Below are 22,305 nucleotides of genomic sequence, written 5' to 3' on the forward strand. Positions count from 1 at the left end.
TCAACCAGCAATTCTCTCCAAATGCAGCCTTTCCCCTTCGATAGGCTGAACAGATTCCAACACACTATCAGCTCCATTCCATCTAGAAACCTGCACCCAAACCCGGTCATCCTCCTCATCCTTCTTCCCCTTGATCACATCCTCGTTCGCCCCCTCTCTCGTCTCTGATACATCCCATCCTCCAGCCTCATCTTCCTCCCTCCACCGCGCCGGCTCCTTGCCATAAGCCACAGTAACATGCTCCCCAGTCGGCAGCGAATTAATATCAATATCAACCTTTAGCAACATCTTATGCTGCACAAACTCGAACATCCGATCAAGGTATTTCTCAGCGTACTTTTCATGCGCCTCATCGTTGAGTTCTTGTGACTGGTAGCCCGTTATCATAAAAAGTCGTGCTGGGTCGGCAGTATCTTGGTAGAAAGCGTGCATTGGCGGTGTATCCGGCTCCCGGTTCGTATATGATGAGCAAAATTCCAGGGTCTCGGTCATGAGGTGCTGGAACTCGGGACTTTTGATGGAGTCGGGGTCCTTGAAAGTGCATAGCCAGAACTTAGTTATTGGTGGCATTTTGGGCTTGGGGAAGTATTTTGGGAACCCTGGAGAAAAACGTGGTCTGGAATATGTGTGTCAAAGGTCAAAATGTCTCCTGTGGGCGCGGGGCTACGCGGGGTTTATTTGATGGGGCAAAGGAGTACGCAATATGCGTGACAATTCCCTGTTCTGTGATTTGACTTGACGTGGGTTTTATGGGGGCCAAAAATCAACTTTAAGACGCAATTGAATGGCGGAATGAAATCCAGTTTCTATATACGAAGTGAGATCATACCAATGCCCAATTTAGGTAAAGGATCAGCATGCTTCGTACCTTATAGCGCTCTCATCGTGACTCATCTCCACTTCAACATAATAAACATAACCGAAGTTAATATAATAACTATAACTAAAGACATCCAAATACCATCCATAACCAAACATCTCTTAAACAGCCTCAAAATGCCAAAAACATCAACCTTCTACTTCCCCACCCACGATATCTCCAACGATAGAATAAAGCTCACCCCATTCAACCCAGACCACCACGGCCCAACATTCATACACCATGCATCTAAAGCCCCAGAAATATTCTCGCACATGAGCATTAACCCCTGGAACTCACTTTCTGACCTCCAATCCGCCTTCTACGACAGCCACGACAGACATATCCTTTCATACGCAAATCCCGAATCATTCGCCTACGCCATAATAGACAAAACAAAGCCTCCGTCATCCGATGATGCGGAAGGAGAACTAGCAGGAACGATTAGCTACATCAAGACATCTCCAACGCATCTCAGCACAGAACTTGGGTTTGTGGTTGTTCTGCCGCCTTACCAGAGAAGTCATGTCGCGGCTAATGCGGTGGGACTGCTTTTGCTGAATGCTTTTGCGGCGAAAGAGGAGGCGGGTTTGGATTGGGGAGGGTGCATTATATGGCTAGTACTATGAATCCGGGTAGTGTGCGGTTGGCGGAGAAGATGGAGTTTGAGAGGATTGGGGTTACGAAGTGGCATATGAGATTTAATAAGGGTGCGATCAATGGTAAGGTGGGGCATGGCAGGGGTTTACCTCCTGGTAGTGATCCTGAGGATCTGTGGAGGGATACGGTCGAGCTAAGTCTTTCTTGGGAGGATTGGTTGGGTGGTGGGGAGGAGAAGGCGAGGTCGGTTATGGATCGATAAAATAGGGGAGTGAGATATGCGTAGATGTGAAGACTAGAAGGGATTTGTAGTAGAACGGTGCGTTTGGTTTAAGTGCTTATAATTTATGTGGAAGTTTCACTTGTCCCTAGCTACAGGCCGTGCATTTCATATGCTCAGTAGCTCCCCATTCATGCCAGTAATCAAGTATAACGCCGAGACCCCATAGCCCAAACTCCGAATGATCTTTGAGTAAAGAAATGTTTCCCCCAATGCCAATGTACATTCATGCATGAACAAGTTCATAGAAAAGCTTGAGTCAAGCTACTGAACCACTTAATCCCACTGACCATTCCCAGCCAGTGCACCCAATCCTCCACCAGCATGCTTGTTCAACAGCTTCGCAACGTTAGAGCTGCCATTGCGCTGCTTCACACGGAGCTGTCTCTCGCGCTCCTTCTCACGTGCAGCAGTGTAAGAGTTGACTGCACCGCCCTTCTTAGGACCAGAGGCAGCCGGTTTAGAAACACGATTGGACGTAGTCGACGAGTTGGAAGACGAGGATGAGCCTGTGGAGACACGATGCAGGAGTCTTGGAGGTCGGAAGCCGATGGGTCCATCGTTGCTCCCACCGGTCTGGAAGGCAAGCTTCGAGTTGCCTGATCCCGTGCTTGCGGTGGCAGAGTTGGAGGAGGCCTGGCGAAGCAGAGCAAGACGATCAACAACAGGACCGCGAGTGCGGCGCGGGTGGCTGGGCTTCGCGAACTCCTCCCGAGGTTGTGAGTTTGCATCGTCCGAATGAGCTGCGTCGTCGGCACCGGATACATTGGAGTCATCGCCCTCGGTAGGTTCGTCCTCGTCGACGGAGGCATCCTCGTGGAAAGAGTCGTACTCTGGTGTCTCAGTCAAGAAAGACAGACTCTCGCGGATCTCGGCCAATGTAGCAGGCTTCTTCGACATGGCGCTAGCAGGAGTGCGGCGAAGATTGGGCGGGGGGCGATTGGTAGCGTCCACGGCAGATGGCTCGAGGGGCCGCTTGCGTTTGTTAATGTCATTTGCAGCACCATCTTGCTGTTCCTCTGTGGCCGTGCTTTGAGATTCATTTTGAGATCCGCTGTCCTTCTCTTCTAGGAACTCCAGCTCAAAGTCATCATCGACATCACGGTCTTCAAGAGCTCTGAAGAATGCCGCTTTCTTGGGGTTCTCTGCAAGTTCACCGATCTTGTCATCAGCGAGTAGAGCTTTGCGCATCTTCGCAAACTCGCGCTGCTTTTCGCGCCGGCGTGCCAGATGTTCGTCATCTGAGTCGTCCAAATCAAAGTCATCATCGCCTCCTCCACGGCGACGGCGCAAGGCTCCAGTAGTGATATCTTTAAGCAACTTGGCAACATCCTTTTCATCACGGTTACGGTCATGGACACTGTACACGAGTCAATAAATTGGTATGGGATTTACAGGAAAGGATTAGACTTACGCATTGAGCGCAGCAAGCTCTTTCTCGTCTACGGTCTCACCACTGTTGTCGTTGATCATTTGCTTGTCGTACGCATTCTCCTCATCATCGCTGTCATCGCTAGCGCCACCAAGACCGGCATATTCATCCTCGGATTCCTCAGCGGCTTCATCGATGACGTTCTTCGCCTTGCTGTTCTTCTTGTCGTATGCAACAGTCGGTTTCTTCGCCGACTTCTTCATAACGTTGAAAGCATTGGGGTCAATCTCAAAGCCTCCTTCGTTGGTTTCTTCCTCCTCTTCCTCCACCATTGACAAGTCAGCCGCACGTCCGCGTCGAAGCTGTTTTTTCTTTCGCTCAACAAGGGGCGACTGGCTTGAGCCCACGAGGACAGTATCCACGGTCGAGACTGGAGGGGTTCCTCTGAATCGCTTATTCGGGTCAAACGGAGAGAATACAAAACCTTCATCCTGGGTGGGATCAGGAAGCTGTGAGAACTGGGAGAACGCCGGCCCGGCCGGAGACTCTGATACGCGAGTGACATTTTGCTGATAGTTGGCCATGAAGTCAGGCTCGTCATGTTGTTCCTGGCTATCTCGAACAAGAATCTCAGAATCTTCATGGCGAAGTCTAGGAACAGGTTGTCCCGGGTCTGGAAGAGAGAATGGAATTGTGGCAGAAGCTGGCTGACTTGTATCATCATTGTCATCTGCCAATGTGCCAGCAAATGCCTGGGTGAGACCCATGGACATATTGGGAGATTCCATGCCTAGGAAGCGCGGGCGCTCTGCGGACTGAGCTGCATTCGATGGTGCTCGGACAGGTGTAGATGGTACCTGCTGTTGAGCCTCCTCTTCGTCCTCGTCATCGCTGACAACGCGGGTTGGTCGCTTGCGCCGTGTTCCGGGCACTTGCTCCTCGACATCAGAAGGCAAAGCCTCGCTCTCGCCATCGGAGGACTCGTCTCCATCGTCCGCTTCCTGTTCAATGAGACCCTCGTTGCCATTCAAACTCCGAGCATCTTCATCTTCATCGCCAGACTCTTGAGCCTCCTCTTCAGAACCAGATAATGCGTAGTCATTATCCTCCTCGTCATCAGAATCCTCTCCATTCTTCCTGGCCGCTCTTTCTAATCGTTTGATCTCGTTAGCTTCCCGACGAGCCTTCTCCACCAAGTCCTCCATATCATCCTCCATGGCTGCACGCTCTTCGGCGGTCTCAATTACCACACCCTTGGCCCTGAGTTCTTCAATGCGCTCCTGTCGCTCTTTGGCAGCTTGTTGACGTGCTCTGTATAGCAAATCGGCGGAGAGCTCTGACGACGTCATGGACGTTGATTTCCGAGTCGGGGATGTCAAATGAGCAAGAGCCTTGAGCCGGATCATGGAGGCAGATTCCTGCATTCTTTGCGCTGGGAGATTCTCAAAGGCGGCAATGCTACGGGACTTGGCAGCTGAGGTGACCACCTCAAGGTCGTCGCTATCTGAGCCGTCTTGTTGGTGTTTAGCGATTTCCTGTCTCGACAGAAGAACACGGACAGGTCGTCGAGTAAGCTTGAACGGTTCTTTCTTCGCTGCGGGATGGCTAGGTAGAACTAGAGCTTCTTTGAGTGCCATCGACTCCTCAGGAGCAGCGGCTTTCTCCACGGTCGGCTGGGCAGCAGCAGACGCAGTCGCCTCTGTTTCATTAGACTCGGATTGGCTTTGGACTGTAGCAGCTTGTGGCTTCTCCAAATCAGAAGGTCCAAGAACAGGGGAAGTATGAGGTGTATCGCGTTTCTTATGCGCTTCCGCATCAGATGATTGCTGCGAGCCAGCGGTAGACGAAGAATTGGCCTGCGCGGGCTCCGGAGCAGGTGCTTCAGGCTGTCCAAAGTTGAATCTGGCAAAGAAGCTTTCTTTAGTAATCTTCTTCTTGGTCTGAGCCTGGTGGGCAAGTTGCATATTCCGGCTCATGCGTTGAGTCTCTTGTCTCATCTCATCCAAAGCCTTCTTACTGGCCTTGCGGGGTTGACGGGCTTTCTGAGAAAGCTTATGGGCTGAGGTCGGGTTCTCGGCTTCACTTTCCTCTCCGGAGACCATATCAGAGCTGAATTTCTCCATTTGGGCTTTTCTAGCAGCCTTCTTCTCCTCTTCGATCTTCTCTCGCTCCTCACGCTCCTTGCGTTTTTGAGCGACGAGGGCAAGGAATCTTGAATTTCCTTTGGTGGGCTGTTCGGTCTCCCCATCTGCATCATCGCTCTGGTCTTGCTCATCAGCCGCGGCAGTTGGCGAGGAAACGAACAGGGGTGAATATGAGCGAGCGCGGGGTGTTGAGTTCCGGGACCGGTCTTCGGCGTCTGGGGATTGTCGTTTGGCTGCGTTTTTGTTCCTCCTCCTGGGTGCAGCGGCAGGAAGATCATCCTCGCTGGATTCAGCTTCGACTTCGGCTTCAGGTGCGGGGCTTTCATTCTGGGGTTTGGGTTTTTTTGCTAGTTCTCTCTCCGTCTGGAGAGCCTTGGACAGTCGAGCAAACGCTGAGTCCTCCTTTTCTTTGGTTGCACCACCCTGCATACGGGCTGCCATCCGACCCTTCGGCTGAACAATGTTGTCCTCATCGTCTGAGTCGGTGGAGCTGTCGTTTGATTGATTTAATTTTGTCTCGGTGGCAGTGATATTCTTGGACCCGAAGTCCAGCTTCGAGATTGTGTTCTTAGGGCGAGTAATTTCCAAGTCAGATTCTGAGTCGCTGCCAAATTGAGCCATCATGGCCTTGATTTTTTGGCCTGGGGTGAGCATGTTAGGCGAATTTCCCGGCGACGCGGAACGCGTCGACCGCGGTGTAGATGCGGTGGACATTTTAGTATTTGTGTGTGAATGGGTATTGGGTATCTTGAAGAGTGATTATTATGAGAAGATATGGGTCATTATGGATCGATTGGAACAGTGAGGAGGGTTGAAGGGTCGGATGTGCGGGTCCTTGAGCAAGGGCGATGTGCATAGTCCGGACGCGATGCGCGCGTGCTTCGCGTTGCTAGGCTAACCACGTGACTCTTATCTTATCGGCCAGGCACACTGTACAGTGGTGTATAGTAAAGTGCAGCTTCAAATGCTTCAGACAAATCTCATTTACAATATTGCAGGTGGGTTCCATTTTGAATATTATGCTTCTCGTACTCCATTTGAATTTTGCTCATAAAATACAGGTTTCCCGTGAAATTTTCGAAATTTGAAGAGACGCCGCGCCGATTCCCTAGTCAATAGTAAAAGCAAAACCCAACCCCCATCCACCGCTAGATACTCTAATGTGTACAAAAAATAGCTGACCTGAAGTCTCGTGTCATCTCCATCTTGACACGCACCACTTGCCACATTTCAGAAGAATATGTATTTGAAAATAAAAGCGAACACGACGATCTAGATATCAATGTCGATGTCCATATCCAGAGCCGCAATGTTCTCATCGTCAGTGTTGCGGTAGCTGATCATGAAAGCGCCCTTCTTCTTCGGGGTGAGGCCATGGTTAGGGGTTGAAACCTTAGAAGTATCTGTAGCAGGCTTGATATTCTTGATGTCGACGGCAGCAGCTTCTTCAGTCTTCGGCGCATCCTGAGGTTTATCAGAAACGTCGTGGTGGGTCTTGGCCACAGTGCGAACACGCATAAATGGATCAGCAACGGCCTCACCACGAGCCACAGCGGCGGCAGCCTTTCGAGCCGCCTTACGCTCATCCAGTTGAGCACGGCGCACATTCTCGTAGTTGAGCTTCTGGTTGCGAATATTGATGAGGTGAACACGCTCGGCTTCACTGAGTGCCTTTTCAGCAACCGGTTTGTTCATGGTAGTACCCCACGAAAGGTTGGGTTTGACGATGGCGTCAAGTTCTTTCTGCAACTTTTCGATTTCTTCTTCGGTGCCATTGGCCTTGGCAAAGACCAGTTCCTTCTCCAAATCGAAACGTTTGCGGACATTCCTCTTCTCATCCAAGGCACCTTGGCGACGAAGCTTCTCAGACAACTCCTCGGCAGTGAAACGGTGGTTGATCAGACGGTTGATATCGGCGACCTTGCCAGCCAGTTTGGTCTGAGTGGCCATCTTTATATCTTCAATGGCCATGGTCTTTCGGTAACGGCTATACTCGGCCTATTGAATTGTTAGCCACGAGAGATCACTCTCAGGTCATAGATTTACCTACCTCGGTAATTGCAGAGTCCGAGCAGGCGATGAAGGGGAAATCTCGCACAGCCTTGCCGTGAGCCAGCTTGGCGTACTGATCAGTGACAAAGGGACGGCCATTCGCTCCCTCGATGGCGTAGGGCTTGCCTTGGTTGAATCCTGGTACACGAATTTAGAATTTGAGACAAAAGTCATAAGAGCTGAGAAACAAACCTTCAATCAAGCAAAGACGGTAATCGTTCTGGCCAGTCTCGTTATTGGGTCCGATATTTACGCGAGCGTAGCAGCCGGTTATGGCCTGCTCAAATCCAGGGTAGAAGCAGACCTGTGCAAAATTGGTGCGGCCAACACGAGCACGGTTGATGTCCCGAAGCTCGGCAGGAGGGTCATCCTTAGGGATCGAAGGAGAACGGCCAACACGGTCGTCCAGTTCAAGGTCACTTTCAGCTTCACCATCCTCGTCAGACACTTCGGAGCCAGGAGTTCGAGATCGACGACGGGAAGATGTGGGGTCACGGCGACGCAGCTCATCACGCTTTCCCTTCTGCTCACGCTGGCGCTTGTAAGCATCGATGGCGGCGGATGTCTCTCCGACCTTTCGGCCACCAAGGGTAGTCTTCTGGCGAGAACTCTTGCGCTGGTTTTCATCGAGACCTGCTGAGCCGGCCTTGCGCTTAGCCTGCTTGGCAGCAGCACGCTTTTCCTCACGCTCGCGAGAGGCTAGCAGGCGACGCAAGGCAAGATCTTGGTTGTGGCGATCGACCTGTTGGGCACGCTCAGATAGCAGCTCCTCACGCTGGATCTCGGGCATTCCCATTATCTCTTGCTTTTCCTTTGAGGAGTAGTACAGCTTGTCATAGGGGAATATTGGGCGGTCTTCTTCATCGGAGCCAGCCCCAGCTTCCGAATCAGACTCGGACATGGGGGCTGACTGGAGGGAGTTGTGGGACTCGGCATCGGACCTGGATGATTCCAATGATATCAGTGATCAGTCCAACAGCGATATGGAAGAGGTGGGCTTACACTTCGCCATCTTCTTCATCGTCGTCTCTCGCGGCTTTTCGAGGCCGGCGAATCGCCTTCGCCGTTCCTTTGCGACCCATCGGAGAGTGACGTGGAGAATGAGAGGAAGTTGAGTGCGATGGAGAGTCATTTCTGTCCTCCGGGGGAGGGGACTGTTCCTCATCTGAGCCACCAGCCAGAGCCAGGAGCTCGTCATCCAAATCGTCCGCCATAGTGATCAGTTACCCCAACAGGCACTTTTTTAACCAAGAATCCCAATATCAGACAATATTTTGCGAATCGGCGTCCCAGTTGACCCTATAATCAAACAAGGGTGTGATTTTCGTAGGCAAAGCACTCCTTACCAGGAGGCGCAAAAGATCGAAGAAAGCCCTGGGATCCCCGGCACCAAAGTCACCAAAGACCTGTATACCAGCCGAGATAAGTGAGTTCAGCACCAACAAGGCACACTATACAAAAAGCGACAGAAGAGAGAGCGGTAATAGGATGAGTGTTTGACAACGCGTAGATTGTCCGTCGCAAAGTTGGCCTTTGTCGTTCATGACGTCCGGGTGCCAAGACTCCAAGCGCGCGCCTGCGCCAAGACACGCTGGCGCTCTTCGGCATCTTCACTTTCCGGCGATCACGAATTCACCTTTACTGCAATTCCACAAACTACTATAATCCACAATGGAATCCCTACCTGCACTACGAAGATCTGCTCTAGCACAGTGTAGACGCCAGTCCCGAACCACGTCCCCAATCTACCTCGACTTTCTCGCTCCGATAGCTCTACGAGCTCAACGCCGAAATGCGTCCACCACTAGTCCATCCGGCAGCTCCAAGCCCCGATACACCCTCAGCAAAGAGCAGCGCGAGTACCTCGATAGCTCGCTTCGAGTAAATCAAGCCGGTGAGCTCGCCGCCACCCTCATCTACACCGCCCAAACCCCGCAGATCGTCCGATCGCATCCGCATCTACGGCCTTTGATGAAGCACATGTACGACCAAGAAGCAGGGCACTTGAAGACATTCAACAAGCTTGTCGCACAACATCAAGTTCGACCCACTGCCATGTATCCTCTCTGGGAGGTTGCGGCGACATTTCTGGGCTGGTCAACCGCCGCGCTGGGTCGCGAAGCTGCGATGGCATGCACCGAGGCCGTGGAGACGGAAATTGGTTCCCATTACAATGATCAGGTTCGGGAGATCTTGTCATGGGAGGCTGATGCGGAGCAGCGAGGGGAGGAATTGGATGATGAGTTGAAGGAAATGCTGGCCACATTCCGGAGGATTCGAGATGAAGAACTGGAGCATTTGGATCATGCGGTAGCTCATGATTCTAAGGAAGCTAAGCCGTATGACCCACTGGTGGATGTGATTCGTTTTGGTTGCCGAGCTGCTATCAAGATCAGTGAGAAGGTATGAGGAAGTCTCATGGGTGGTAGGGAGTTTTTGAAGCCAAATTTCTTGTTATATATATTGTGCCATAGTTAGCATGTAAATTAGATGTACAACAACCTTCAATGTTGAAAGCCTTTACGCAAACCCCATTTGATAACCTTGGAAGAGCATTATGTCAATAATTTTGGTTTGATCTATCTATATAGATAGTACTTGGACACCATTGTGGTCTTTCCCCATGTTTTGGTGGCACATCATATATGTATCCGCTCCTCTTCGCCTGCAGAGGTATCATTGATCGGGTGGCCACCGCTCTATAATGTTTAGTCATAAATCGCATTCCATCTCACCAGAAACCATTGTTTACTTGGAGCTGGTAACGTGGTCCAGGAAGCCCTGTGAAAACCGCACGACCTGCTGGTAAACCTCCTCAAATCCATTTGCACCTCCATAGTACGGGTCCTGTACTACCTCACCCCCTCCCACACGAGCATGCAGCTTCCCACCAGGACCGAAGTCACCAAAGAGCCGAACCTCGGCGACCTGAGCCTCCACACCGCGCTCCCCAATTGCAGCCTCGGTCGCTGCCCGAGTAGTCTTCGCCCCAGACTTGGCATTTGCCTTGCGCTGCAACATCATGATCACCGACTCTCTCTCACTGAGCAGATCCCGCAGATTGGACTTGTCCATCGCTAGCAGATAATCAAAGTGTAGGAAATCCTCCTTGGTGACCTTCCGGGCAGCATGCGAGTAGTTGGTTATGTTGTGCCGGCGGAGGGTGGACATGGTGCGGCTGTCTGAGGGCTCCCCGCTGTGATATGCGCCCGTACCGGCGGAGTCAATTTCGCCAATGGCGGGATGTGACTCAGCGAGGTTTCGGAAAACACCTTCGGCCATAGGAGAACGGCCTGACATCATGGTGTTAGTACGACGACGGGAGGCGCAGGGCGTAGCGGGGAAAAGGCGGGGCAGTGCAAGACGTACAAATGTTTCCTAGGCAGACAAATAGAACGCTCACGGGGCGTTGGTCTGTAGAAGCCATGACAATGTGTGGATTAAAAGATGTGCGAGGGAAGAAAGTGGTTGAGTTAGGTTGATGAGTGACAAGATATTCCTTATCAAATTATCGATAGGATAAGAGAGTCTTGCCTTAGGTTCTGCTATGCAATAAGTACAGTATATAGTTCAATGACGTCTGCAGATATCAAAGTGCGTGATATTTTCTTATCGCAGATGGAGATAAGTCAATCTATTCATAGGTGAATATTCATCTGCCTGGCATCTAAAATTAAATCTAAAAAAAGAAAGAAATCTTTCACGCCACATGAGGCGCAGATGGATTAACCATGGTGGCTTGTGGCTGAAGACTCCATAATGTAAAGCGCGCGTGCCTCTCGTTGGCCCAGTGATGACTGTGAGCATCAGGCCCACTTTTACTTTCCCAAGTACTTCGCATGCAATCCACGGATCTTGTGTTTCAGAACCTCAGGGCACATCTGTTCTTTATATTTTCACACATACCTTTGTCTCAGTTATCCGTTACAGTGCCTGAAGTTGCAGCATTCTTTGTTATTCTCCGAAGTCTCGCTCTCGCTTCTATTTATCACATACGATTTGATCCACTAAGCGGGTCCAGCGCATGCACACTGATTCGCCTGCCAACCTCGTCATCTGTGATCGCCCGCTTCGTAAACACCAAACAAGAGCGGGCAGCTCTTCTTCATTTCTTCATTCCTCTTTGACTTCACTTTGGGCATCGTGCGACAAACTCATCCTCCTGGGAACCCCCTGTTCATTACCCCATTCGTGGCATCGCTAAGAAATCTACTATTCTGAAACGGCGCCGAGAGTTTGAGCCGTCGGTCAGACTAGTAATTCTAGTCAACCTCTCTAACCACTGACGTTGGTCCTTTCCCACCCGCGCTCCTGGCGCAATCTCCAGTCAACCACTCCCTGAGCTTGCACTCTAAGAGGTGGGCTCAATTTTAGCTGAACCCAAATTTCCACTCTTGGTACCCGTGCAATGTCCTACAACCGACTTGGTTAGTTCCCCGAGCTCTTTCTTCTCTCTCCCCGTGAAACAAACTTTAGCCAACCTTGCACTATCCTGCTGGACATTGATGGTGCATGCTTGCGGTGTTGCGACCAAAGAAACATAGCTTTTGCGACTCGAACGCCGTGCTCAGGAGCATTGGACACCACAAACTAACATGCGCACGCCAGATCCCTTTGGGGACGAGCATCATGCTCCCCTGACGAATCCGTCTCAGGTGAACCCCTATGACAATCGCACTCCGTCGCCAGGTCACCACTTGGACGCCTACCAGCTGCACGATAATCCATATGCGCCCCAAGGGCACTTGCCCATGCCCTCGAGCGATCGCCTGGCTGAACAACCAACTGTAAGCTATGCGCGCAGGCCCAACAATCCCTAGAAACCACCACTGACAGTCTTGGGTCAATAGTACTCCGTGGAAAATGTACACAATTCCTACGGCCACCATGAAGCCTACGAGACCCACGAAGGTGGCCATCCCTATGGTTACAACGACTACGCTGTCGACCCAGAAGCCCACCATGACGCCTACTATACCCAACCTTACGAACCCACACATACACCCCATGAAGATTATGACTTAGGCCAGTACCCTGAAGGCGGCCAAACCCCGTTCGACGACCACGCTCCCCTAGTAACAGGAGACAACCCCTTCGGACCGGACCCTTATGACCCAGAGCTCCAGGATGAGCCTCGGCCAACCCCTAGTCCCGCTCCCATTCGCCGTTGGAAGACCGTGAAAGAAGTGCAATTGTTCAACGGAAACTTGGTCCTTGATTGTCCGATTGCGCCTAAATTGCTCAGCCAAATCCCCCACGCCGAAGCACCAGGCCGTGATGAGTTCACCCACATGCGTTACTCGGCCGCCACCTGCGACCCTGCAGACTTCTTCGAAGAGCGATTCACTCTTCGTCAGAAGCTGTTCGCGAAGCCTCGCCACACCGAGCTTTTCATCGTGGTTACTATGTACAACGAGGACGACTTCCTGTTTGCGCGTACAATGTCCGGTGTATTTAAAAACATTGATCACATGTGCTCACGAACAAGTAGTAAAACATGGGGTAAAGATGCATGGAAGAAGATTGTGGTCTGTGTGATCAGTGATGGTCGTGCCAAGATCAACCCTCGTACCCGTGCGGTGCTGGCCGGTTTGGGTGTGTACCAGGATGGCATCGCCAAGCAGCAGGTCAACGGCAAGGACGTGACTGCTCACATCTACGAATATACCACTCAAATTGGTTTGGAGGTCAAGGGTACCCAAGTCCATCTCAAGCCTCGCCAGGGTCCTCCGGTGCAGATCATTTTCTGTTTGAAGGAAAAGAATCAAAAGAAGATCAATTCCCATCGCTGGTTCTTCCAGGCATTCGGCCGACTGCTGGATCCTAATATTTGCGTGCTTTTGGATGCTGGTACCAAACCGGGTAAAGACTCGATTTATCACCTATGGAAGGCATTCGATTTGGATCCCATGTGTGGTGGTGCTTGTGGTGAGATCAAGGTTATGTTGTCTCACGGCAAGAAATTGCTGAATCCCCTTGTGGCTGGCCAGAACTTCGAGTACAAGCTCAGTAACATTCTTGATAAGCCCCTCGAGTCTGCGTTTGGTTTCATTACTGTGTTGCCTGGTGCCTTCTCCGCTTACCGGTTTGTTGCCTTGCAAAATGACAAGAACGGCCAGGGACCCCTGGAACGATACTTTGCCGGTGAGAAGATGCACGGTGCCAACGCCGGTATTTTCACTGCCAACATGTATCTTGCCGAGGATCGAATTTTGTGTTTCGAAATTGTCTCGAAGCGCAAGTGCCGTTGGCTCTTGCGTTATGTTAAGAATTCAACCGGTGAGACTGACGTACCTGACCGAATGGCCGAGTTCATTCTACAACGGCGTCGTTGGTTGAACGGTTCTTTCTTCGCGGCTGTGTATGCCATTGCGCACTTCTACCAGATTGGTCGTAGTGACCACAGCTTCATGCGCAAGTTCGCCTTGTTCATTGAGTTCATCTACCAAACGATTGCTATGATCTTTGCTTGGTTCGGTATCGGTAATTTCTTCTTGGTTTTCCACATCTTAACGACATATCTCGGCGACGACGACCTTCTGGGAACAGCTGGTAAGGTTTTGGGTATTGTCTTCGAGTGGCTATATCTTGCGACTCTCGTTACATGTTTCGTCCTGGCTCTTGGTAATCGGCCCGGTGGGTCCAACAAGTTCTATATGACAATGGTCTACTTCTGGATTTGCATCATGATATACTTGTCATTCGCAGCTGTCTTTGTCACTGTCAAGTCGATTGAAACTGAAGTGGCCGAAAACAGCTTCACAGTCAGCCAGCTTTTCACCAACAAAACCTTCTTCTCGATCATCGTTTCCCTCGGCTCAACCTATGTCATGTGGTTTGTCGCGTCGTTTATGTTCTTGGACCCGTGGCATATGTTCACATCGTTCATCCAATACATCCTGCTCACTCCCACCTACATCAACGTCCTCAACATCTACGCCTTCTGCAACACCCACGATATCACGTGGGGTACAAAGGGTGACGATAAGGCCGAAAAGCTGCCCTCCGCAACCCTTAAGCCCGGTGGCAAGGTTGATGTCAACATTCCCCAAGATGACGGCGACCTGAACGCGCAATATGAAGCTGAACTCGCAAAATTCGCCATGAAGCCACCGAAGGAGGTCCAGGTCATCTCGGACGAAGATCGCCAGGCGGACTACTACAAGGGCTTCCGTAGTGCAGTCGTGTTAGCCTGGGTATTCTGCAACTTCGCTCTTGGTGCCGTTGTTCTCAGTGCTGCCGGCCTGGAGACGTTCGACACTACTAGTTCTACCGATGGTACCAGCACGGACGAGACGCAGAACGAGCGATCCCTGATCTACATGGAGGTTGTTCTGTGGTCTGTTGCTGGGCTTTCGATGTTCAAATTCCTGGGTGCAACGTGGTATTTGATTGTTCGGATGGTGAGTCCCCTCTTTCCCCGTTACTTACTCAGTTTCTTTTTAATTAACATGACTAACTCATTCCTAGTTCCGAGGTGTCTGATTTTATTTCTAAACCATGTGTTTCATTCAGCCTTTCCGCTTCGATCTTGTGTTTCAATATATCCCACCACGTTGAACTTGATTGCTTCTGAACCTGAACCTCTTACCACGGCAGGCCCGGTCTGGTATTGAATGGATAGGGTGACATGTGTGACGACTTTTCACGGCAGTGCTTTCTGTTTTTATTTCCTGCCCTGATGTGATTGATGTAGTATGTATGGTGTATTTGTTATTTCTTTCAATGATGTCATATCTACCTTTGAGTCTATGCATGTGTTTAAGCATGGCATGAAGGAATCTTTCTCATTGTACCTGTATATATGAGTTGGGTTCATATTTTCTATTGTTCCATTTGAGGCGAGTGATGTTGGTGTTGATTTACATGAATAAATTAGACTCGTCCTGTCACCTTTGTCTTCTTAATAGATGCTTCCCTGCTTCATCCGAGGTCTGATGAAGAAGCTGTTAGGTACTAATTGACCATCTTACTGAAAGTTCGACAAAACTACCTCGTCTCTGGCTAATATATGCTTGGCGATGCATGATTCTAGTTCATCTCAATGATAGCATGTAAAATACTTTTGAATAGCTCCATCAACCCCCTATGTCTATATTCCAAAAGGGCTTGAATTTTTGACGTGATTTCAGCCAGGTCGAATGTTCTTCAATACCTCAGAGATCATCAGCTGGTATTTTCTCTGAAATGAGATTACTGCATGACACCAGATGGGTAAGTAAGATGTCTATTTAATAATACGTGGGGATCGATTCACAAGCTTCATCTGGATTAAACTGTGAGAAGAGCTGTTTCTATATAGCCAAAACGAGGTTGACTCAACTCGCCTTATTCACTCGCTGAGGAGTAGAGACATCATTCGTATCGCCTCCGCTGTAGTTCGATTTTGAGTTGATTCTTACTTTTCTTACCCATTTCTCGTGCCGGGCGCAGCCACGTCGATTGATCTGACGCCAAGGGTCTGCCCCTCCTTCAGCTGGTAGACCTGCAACTCTCTTCTGCACAGACTGCAAGTACCGCAAGTTACTCTTATCATGGCATCGACCCAAACTTTTGGCAAGAACCACGGGGGGTTCCAGGTTGGGAATAACTTTGGTCAAATTGATAATGTCAACATCAACACAGGTATGTTCAGAAGCTGAACCTGACAAGTTTGACTTTCTAAAGCTCACTATTCTACAAGTATATTCAGATGATGACGTGGATCGATTATGCCTGCGCACCTTACGATGCCCCGATTCATTCGCTGTCAAGAACCGCCTGAAGGGCACCAAGGATAAGTTGGTTCACGCATCGATCGAATGGATTTTCCGAGACCCACGTTACATCGGTTGGCAAGATGGAGAGGAAACTGGTCTACTCTGGATCAAGGGCGGTGCTGGAAAAGGCAAAACCATGATGTCGATCGGTCTTATTGAGCGGCTTCTACTTGCACGTAATGGTCCCTGTGTGGTCACGTACTTTTTTTGTCAAGACGCCGACCACGAGCTTAACACCTTAGAATCGGTCATCAAGGGTCTGATTTTACAGCTGCTTAATCAAGAAGAGAGGCTCAAGGTATCCCTGCGAAATCGCTGGGATACAGTGAATGGTCGCTTCGAAAAGGACGTTTCCTCTTGGGAAGCACTGTGGAACATCCTGTTGGAGATGTTAAACAACTGCAAGTGCCAGAGAGTGTACGTGCTTGTGGATGCACTTGACGAGTGTCGAGATAGTGGCATGGCCGATTTTCTCAAGCTCATCGTCCGAACCGGCCTTGATCAAGTTTCCAAAATCAAATGGCTGTTGACAAGTCGGCCATTGGAGAGTGCCCAGCGCGAACTCCTGGTCGGAAATGATCAAGAACAGGTTATCCTGGAGCTACAATCACAACAGTTCTCTGAAGCCATCAGAACCTACATCGCGTCTAAAGTGGCTGAGCTGAATCGTCGCCACAGATATCAAGAAGAATTGCGAAAGAAGATCGAAACGACCCTTAATGATAGATCAGAGGGCACCTATCTGTGGGTTAGCCTAGCTTGCAAGAGACTCGAAAATGTGCATCGCAATGAGGCATTAGCTGCCATTCAGCAATTGCCACCAGGCTTGCATTCCATCTATCATCGGATGTACACCCAACTCGGTATAGGGGACATAGTCGACAGAAAGAGATGCATGGAGCTACTCAATGTGATGATGCTAGCATATCAACCCCTACAGGTAGTGGAAGTGGAAAGCCTCACAGGTTTCACTGACGAGTACTCGGAAATTGAAGATCTAGTTGGTAAATGTGCGTCATTTATCACTATGCGTGGAACCTTCATTGAGTTTATTCATCAGTCCGCTCGAGACTTCTTGGCAGAAGAGAAAAGGCAATCCGATCTTCTCAACTCGCATGAGCATTTTGGTCATGGTGAATTAGCTCTTCGTTGTCTATCATCTCTATGTGAACGGCTCAAGGTCAACATTTGCGACCTGCCGCGACCTGATTCAACCAGAAAGTCAATACAAGAGTCAAAGAACAAACAATCGACTGCACTACTGTCAAGAACAAAATATGCAGCATTGTTTTGGCCTCAACACCTCGAGAGCGGCAAGCAATCCAGGATCGTACAAAATGCGCTCGGTGAGCGTGGACTTGCCGATGAATTCCTTCGAACTAGGTTATTGGAGTGGTTGGAATGCCTCAGCCTGCTGGATGAGCTACAAGGGGCTTTAAAAGGCCTTCAAGCGATAAGGGATACAGCGGGGGTAAGATTTTTACGAATTGAAGACAGAGGGTCATTGTCTAATTTTAAGACTGATTGCGCTTAGAGTGCGTCTCCCGTGGCAATACTTACACAGGATGCTACACGATTCCTTTTGCGACACTACCATACCATAACGAATTGGCCGTTACAGATTTACAGCTCTGGGATCATCTTCAGTCCTGAAAAAAGCATTGTGAGGGGGGCAAATATGGAAAAAATCCCCATCTGGATTAAGAACGTTCCACGAATGGAGAGCGTTTGGTCATCACTGATATCAACCCTTTTTGGACCTGCACCTGAAGTTGCTGATCTGGTATTTTCACCCGACGGCAAATCCTTCGCGTCGGGATCGAGTAATAATGTCATTGGCCTATGGAACGCCACAACAGGTGACCTTTTGAGGATATTCGAAGCATCCTCATCGATTTTTGTAGTTGCGTTTGCTCCTGATGGTAAAACCATCGCCTCAGGGTGTAGAGATGGATATATCAGGCTATGGGACACCACAACGGGGGCCAGTCATCATCATGTCAAAGCTCATTGGTATCCTATCCATGCTATAGCCTTTACACCTGACGGGAACCATATCGCCTCGGCATCTAAAGGTGATTCTATCAGGCTATGGGATTTGACAACAGTGACAATACGTGACCTTCATACCACGTTCGTGAGCGACTTAGGTGGCTTTCCTACTACTATGACATTTTCACCAGGCGGCAAATACATCGCCATAGGCTTCGGAGACGAGACCATCAATCTATGGGATACCTTCACAGGTGACCTACTGAAGACGTTGAAAGATGGCCCCTGGCAAGCTTTACCAGAGGCGATCATTACCTTGGCAATCTCTCCCAATGGCAGACTACTTGCCTCCGGAACTATCTCTGGCACTATTCATATATGGGATACCTTCACAGGTGACCGACAGACGCCGCTAAGACCGAGAAACCAGAAGAAGATTACTGCTATATCATTCTCCCCCAATGGTGAAATCATTGCCTTGGGGTATGACGATGGAATTATCAAGCTATTAAACATTATGACGGGTGACATTCAAAAAACTTTCAGCGGTCATTTAGATTTTATAAATGCTACAACCTTTTCACCTGATGGAAAAAATATCATTTCCGCGTCAAGAGATATGTCTATCAAGCTATGGGACGCCACGACAGGTGACTTTGAGCAGAGGCTAGAAGCACATCGATATAATACTACTGCAGCATCCTCTTCCGCAGATGGGCTCATCACCTCAGGGGGTATCGGAAATGATACTAAGCTATACCACACTGCGTCTATAGAAGGTCACTCACGAGAGGTTGCCAATGTGATGTTTTCACCCGACGGCAAGCAAATTGCATCAGCATCTGACGATGCTACCATCAATTTATGGAATGCCACGACCGGCGAGGTTCAAAAAACATTGAAAGACCTTACAGATGGGGTTTTCTCTTTAGCCTTCTCGCCCAGCGGCAAATACATCGCCTCGGGATCTCTCGATGAGACTGTCAAGCTATGGGACACCAGGACGGGTGTCATTCAGGAAACTTTCAGAGGTCATTCAGATGCTATCTATTCTGTAGCCTTCTCACCTGATGGAAAGCAAATTGCCTCGGGGTCTTGGGATAAGACCGTTAAACTATGGGATTGCGCAACAGGTAATCTTCAAAAGACATTTGAGGGCCATACGGATGGGGTTCATATTTTGGCCTTTTCACCTGATGGCAAGTTCATTGCTTCGGGGGGCGACAATTCTAGTGGTTTGGGCAACAACCCGAGGAGTATTAAGCTTTGGAACATTTCGACAGGTGATCTTCAAAGGACGCTCAAAAGCGATTCAAATTGCTCTTTGGCTGCTTTGACCTTTTCCCCAGACTGTTCATACATCGCTTCCGCGTCCGTTTTCTACCACGCCGGCTTTAAAAGCAGCTCAACCATCAACATTTGGGCCATTGCTCGAGTGCTGAACGGCACAGAGTCTTTTAGCACAAGGTTCAGTCGGAATTTTAGACTTCGTCCTTCCGAAAAGTTCAATATACAGGGACCAGTTCGCACCTTGGAATTTTCAACAGATGGAAAAATCCTCAAGACAGACATCGGTGCCATCAGGCTGAAGGCTTACCATACAGATGGAGATAGTAGCTCACTGGAGTTTCCAGATAGTCTTGGAGTTGAAGGACAGTGGATTAAATATGGAGATTTGCGCATACTTCGGCTCCCTTCTGATTTCAAGCCAGTGCTTTGCGATGTTCGGGACGACCGAGTTGCCATTGGATTCGAGAATGGTCGAGTTTTGGGATTCATCATTGACTGTGTGCGCCTGAAAGCACTTTATAAATAATTGCATGTAATATTGATATCTTTGAAGAGCAATATCGACTTGATAATGTGAAGCTCTCTGGAAATGCACCCTGGAACGTCCACGTAATTCATTGGATAACCATAAGGAGTAATAAAAAGGATTGATCCCCGGGGCTCGGAGGCGAGGGGTGGACGGTCGTATTCGCGTCATCAAAAGTCTCGTAAGTAGACTCTAAACAGTGGATCTCTGTAGCTAATAGCTGCAGATCTCCTAGTGCTTAAGAAGCAATGTACCAGAAGGATTATCAGCTCTTGCTCGATTGCAGTCCGATCGGCCAAGAGTCTAACACTAAGGCAAGTATTGATATCCTGAATGTTGAGGATGCTTGTTGAATTAATCGAAGAATACGACACATAATAGAGATGCTCAACAAGCAGATGGGGTGTTTAATTTCAAAAATTTAAAATTGGGTTGAATTCAGCTGTATCTAGACGGTTTGGTTCTTTGAGTGCACACATAATGCGATCCCACCCAAAACCAGAATCAACCCCAACCAAGTCTGCTTTGCAATCACTTTGCGCTCAACGTACCACTCGCCCAGAACGGTGAACAAGAACGCACTCGAGTTGGCAAGCGGAACAGTCAGAGACAGTTCTAAGAAAATATCAGCAAAAGCACAGCTTACCCGTAAAGGAGTTCAAACATACCATGCTTTCCGACCAAAAGGAAAAACCAAATACTCCCCGTCAAATTAATGACCAAAGGAATAGAATAAGCCGGCGTCCGGAGAAGGTTAATGACCGTCCAGAAAATCGAAACAATCTTCCTCTTGACCCAAGAGCCCGACGAAGTCCGACGCTTCCACACAGGCACAGGCCCAGGCGCATTATCAATATCTGCCTCGCCCTCTAACTCTGCATTTAACTGTGCTGCGCTCCCATCGCCTTCCTCCTCCGCCCGTTGCTGACTCCCACTTCGTCTCCGCACACCCTCATTCTGTCCCTGCTCTTCCGTCGCAAGCAATTCCTGCTCTTCTTCGCCTTCACCTTGTGACCGTGATCTTCCGCGTGTTGTGTCAGACCCAGAGGCTTGTCTTTCTTGTCGTGCGTTGAAGTCTGCCGCGGCGCGCCGGATAAAGGGGGTTGTGAAGCCCCATGCTACGCCGACTAGAAGGAAGGAGAGGACATAGCTGAAGACCGAGGGGGCGGGTTCGGCGGGGATGCTTGCGTCGGGATCCATTTTGGTTTAAGGTCCGAAGTTGTTGGTAGGTTGGTGCTACGGGAGTAGTTGTTGCGGTTCATAGCTACCGTTCCGGGTGTGATTACAGGTGGTCCGTGCATTTGATTAGATTGGTGATACGCGTTGTAGCTTTTTATTCTTATTTTCGGCCAAACTTTACTTTGGACTTTGAATGAGGCTGCTTTCTTCTGTCAAACTAATGCTTAGCTGGCTAATGGGTTGTTATTGGTAGTAAAGATAAAGTGTCCGAGATTCTGAGTCTGCAGGTGTACAGTACAACATAAACCACGTTTCGGGTGTAACAAGGCCAAATTAGAGATCTCAGAATAGTGTGTGTAGTTTGAGCACTCGGCTATGGTAGAGTGTTATTCCAACACCATGTGACCTTTACTAAGTGGTATATCAACAGCTGTTAGTACTGGGTTTATTTCTATATGAGTGATGTCACGCGTTCAGGTTGCTATCATTACAATTGATTCTTCCTAGAAGTCGAAGCGACCGAGAAATAATCTGTTTCACCTCCACCGCATGGTCGCTCCTTTGCGATGAATGTGCCCCCATAATGCTTATATCTTCCTCAATGTCATGCAGCATTTCCCCCAGCCGCATAGTAGCATGACGCAAAGCCTCGCGTGACACAACCGTCATTTCATAGTCATCTAGCTGCATGCTCCCTAAATGTGCCGTTGGCTTAGTAACAGATAGCGCGAGCTTCATGTCCACTGAGCTATCACTACTCCTGTTGCTAGTTCCGAGTGGATTGTTCGATCGATCTTAGTCACTCTTATTAGTCCATGCTTATATAAGTTAATTGGATCAATCCGCCTTGGTTACACACATACCTCCAGCCCAACCATGAGGCTCCTCGATCTCATCCCATCCTCCAAGTATGGACTCAGCAGCTACTTCGTACAGCATGAGAATCTGCACCACAGCGTCTGTCATTGTTTGTAGCATGCGCGCATCCAGATGTGCATCTGTCATGTGGCAGCCATGCAATAGTTCCCATTGTTCAACCAAGTCCGTTCCAAGTGAAAGGACTTCATCTAGAGACATGCTGTGTAGGTCTGATGAAGATCTAGTGTGAAGTTTTGGGAAACGAGTGAGTGTTTGGGCTGTCCGTGCAAGACAATCGCAAGGTGGTTGGGATTGGAGGCTCTGCATGATTGGAGGTGTTCAATTCTGGAAGGCGCTCATGTGCTTACGATAGCGTGCTGCCAGGTTGTGACAA

The 22,305-nt window shown here is 49.4% G+C and overlaps 10 protein-coding genes across 10 annotated transcripts; 4 read left to right on the plus strand and 6 right to left on the minus strand.

Moving 5' to 3' along the window:
* On the minus strand, positions 1-570 carry N7503_007146 (uncharacterized protein; the record flags this gene model as incomplete). Its single annotated transcript, XM_057066693.1, has 1 exon — positions 1-570. One exon carries the CDS (start codon positions 568-570, stop codon positions 1-3), a length of 570 nt encoding a protein of 189 aa, XP_056920374.1.
* Positions 571-996: 426 nt separating this feature from the next.
* Positions 997-1,721, plus strand: N7503_007147 (GNAT family N-acetyltransferase; the record flags this gene model as incomplete). Its single annotated transcript, XM_057066694.1, is given in 2 exon segments — positions 997-1,463; positions 1,481-1,721. 2 exon segments carry the CDS (start codon positions 997-999, stop codon positions 1,719-1,721), a joined length of 708 nt encoding a protein of 235 aa, XP_056920375.1.
* Positions 1,722-2,015: 294 nt separating this feature from the next.
* N7503_007148 (uncharacterized protein) lies at positions 2,016-5,969 on the minus strand (the record flags this gene model as incomplete). Its single annotated transcript, XM_057066695.1, has 2 exons — positions 2,016-3,099; positions 3,154-5,969. 2 exons carry the CDS (start codon positions 5,967-5,969, stop codon positions 2,016-2,018), a joined length of 3,900 nt encoding a protein of 1,299 aa, XP_056920376.1.
* Positions 5,970-6,527: 558 nt separating this feature from the next.
* N7503_007149 (RNA polymerase-associated protein) lies at positions 6,528-8,521 on the minus strand (the record flags this gene model as incomplete). Its single annotated transcript, XM_057066696.1, has 4 exons — positions 6,528-7,253; positions 7,306-7,445; positions 7,500-8,248; positions 8,310-8,521. 4 exons carry the CDS (start codon positions 8,519-8,521, stop codon positions 6,528-6,530), a joined length of 1,827 nt encoding a protein of 608 aa, XP_056920377.1.
* Positions 8,522-8,978: 457 nt separating this feature from the next.
* Positions 8,979-9,716, plus strand: N7503_007150 (demethoxyubiquinone hydroxylase family protein; the record flags this gene model as incomplete). The annotated part of the gene is made up of 1 exon (XM_057066697.1): positions 8,979-9,716. One exon carries the CDS (start codon positions 8,979-8,981, stop codon positions 9,714-9,716), a length of 738 nt encoding a protein of 245 aa, XP_056920378.1.
* A 339-nt stretch (positions 9,717-10,055) lies between these two features.
* ltpA (tyrosine protein phosphatase LTP1) lies at positions 10,056-10,806 on the minus strand (the record flags this gene model as incomplete). Its single annotated transcript, XM_057066698.1, has 2 exons — positions 10,056-10,600; positions 10,677-10,806. Coding segments are annotated over 2 exons (675 nt in total), but the record flags the coding sequence as incomplete, so codon positions are not given.
* Positions 10,807-11,715: 909 nt separating this feature from the next.
* chsA (chitin synthase I) lies at positions 11,716-14,792 on the plus strand (the record flags this gene model as incomplete). Its single annotated transcript, XM_057066699.1, has 4 exons — positions 11,716-11,734; positions 11,916-12,094; positions 12,158-14,710; positions 14,778-14,792. 4 exons carry the CDS (start codon positions 11,716-11,718, stop codon positions 14,790-14,792), a joined length of 2,766 nt encoding a protein of 921 aa, XP_056920380.1.
* Positions 14,793-15,841: 1,049 nt separating this feature from the next.
* N7503_007153 (uncharacterized protein) lies at positions 15,842-19,874 on the plus strand (the record flags this gene model as incomplete). The annotated part of the gene is made up of 3 exons (XM_057066700.1): positions 15,842-15,932; positions 15,991-17,537; positions 17,601-19,874. 3 exons carry the CDS (start codon positions 15,842-15,844, stop codon positions 19,872-19,874), a joined length of 3,912 nt encoding a protein of 1,303 aa, XP_056920381.1.
* Positions 19,875-20,322: 448 nt separating this feature from the next.
* Positions 20,323-21,074, minus strand: N7503_007154 (uncharacterized protein; the record flags this gene model as incomplete). Its single annotated transcript, XM_057066701.1, has 2 exons — positions 20,323-20,489; positions 20,543-21,074. The coding sequence occupies 2 exons, from the start codon at positions 21,072-21,074 to the stop codon at positions 20,323-20,325; spliced, it is 699 nt and encodes a 232-aa protein (XP_056920382.1).
* Positions 21,075-21,890: 816 nt separating this feature from the next.
* On the minus strand, positions 21,891-22,130 carry N7503_007155 (uncharacterized protein; the record flags this gene model as incomplete). Its single annotated transcript, XM_057066702.1, has 1 exon — positions 21,891-22,130. The coding sequence occupies one exon, from the start codon at positions 22,128-22,130 to the stop codon at positions 21,891-21,893; it is 240 nt and encodes a 79-aa protein (XP_056920383.1).
* Between the last annotated feature and the right edge of the window lie 175 nt (positions 22,131-22,305).

The sequence above is a fragment of the Penicillium pulvis genome, assembly GCF_028828015.1.
Source record: "Penicillium pulvis strain IBT 33274 chromosome Unknown contig_5_segment0_segment0, whole genome shotgun sequence".
In the NCBI taxonomy this organism is placed as follows: Eukaryota; Fungi; Ascomycota; class Eurotiomycetes; order Eurotiales; family Aspergillaceae; genus Penicillium; species Penicillium pulvis.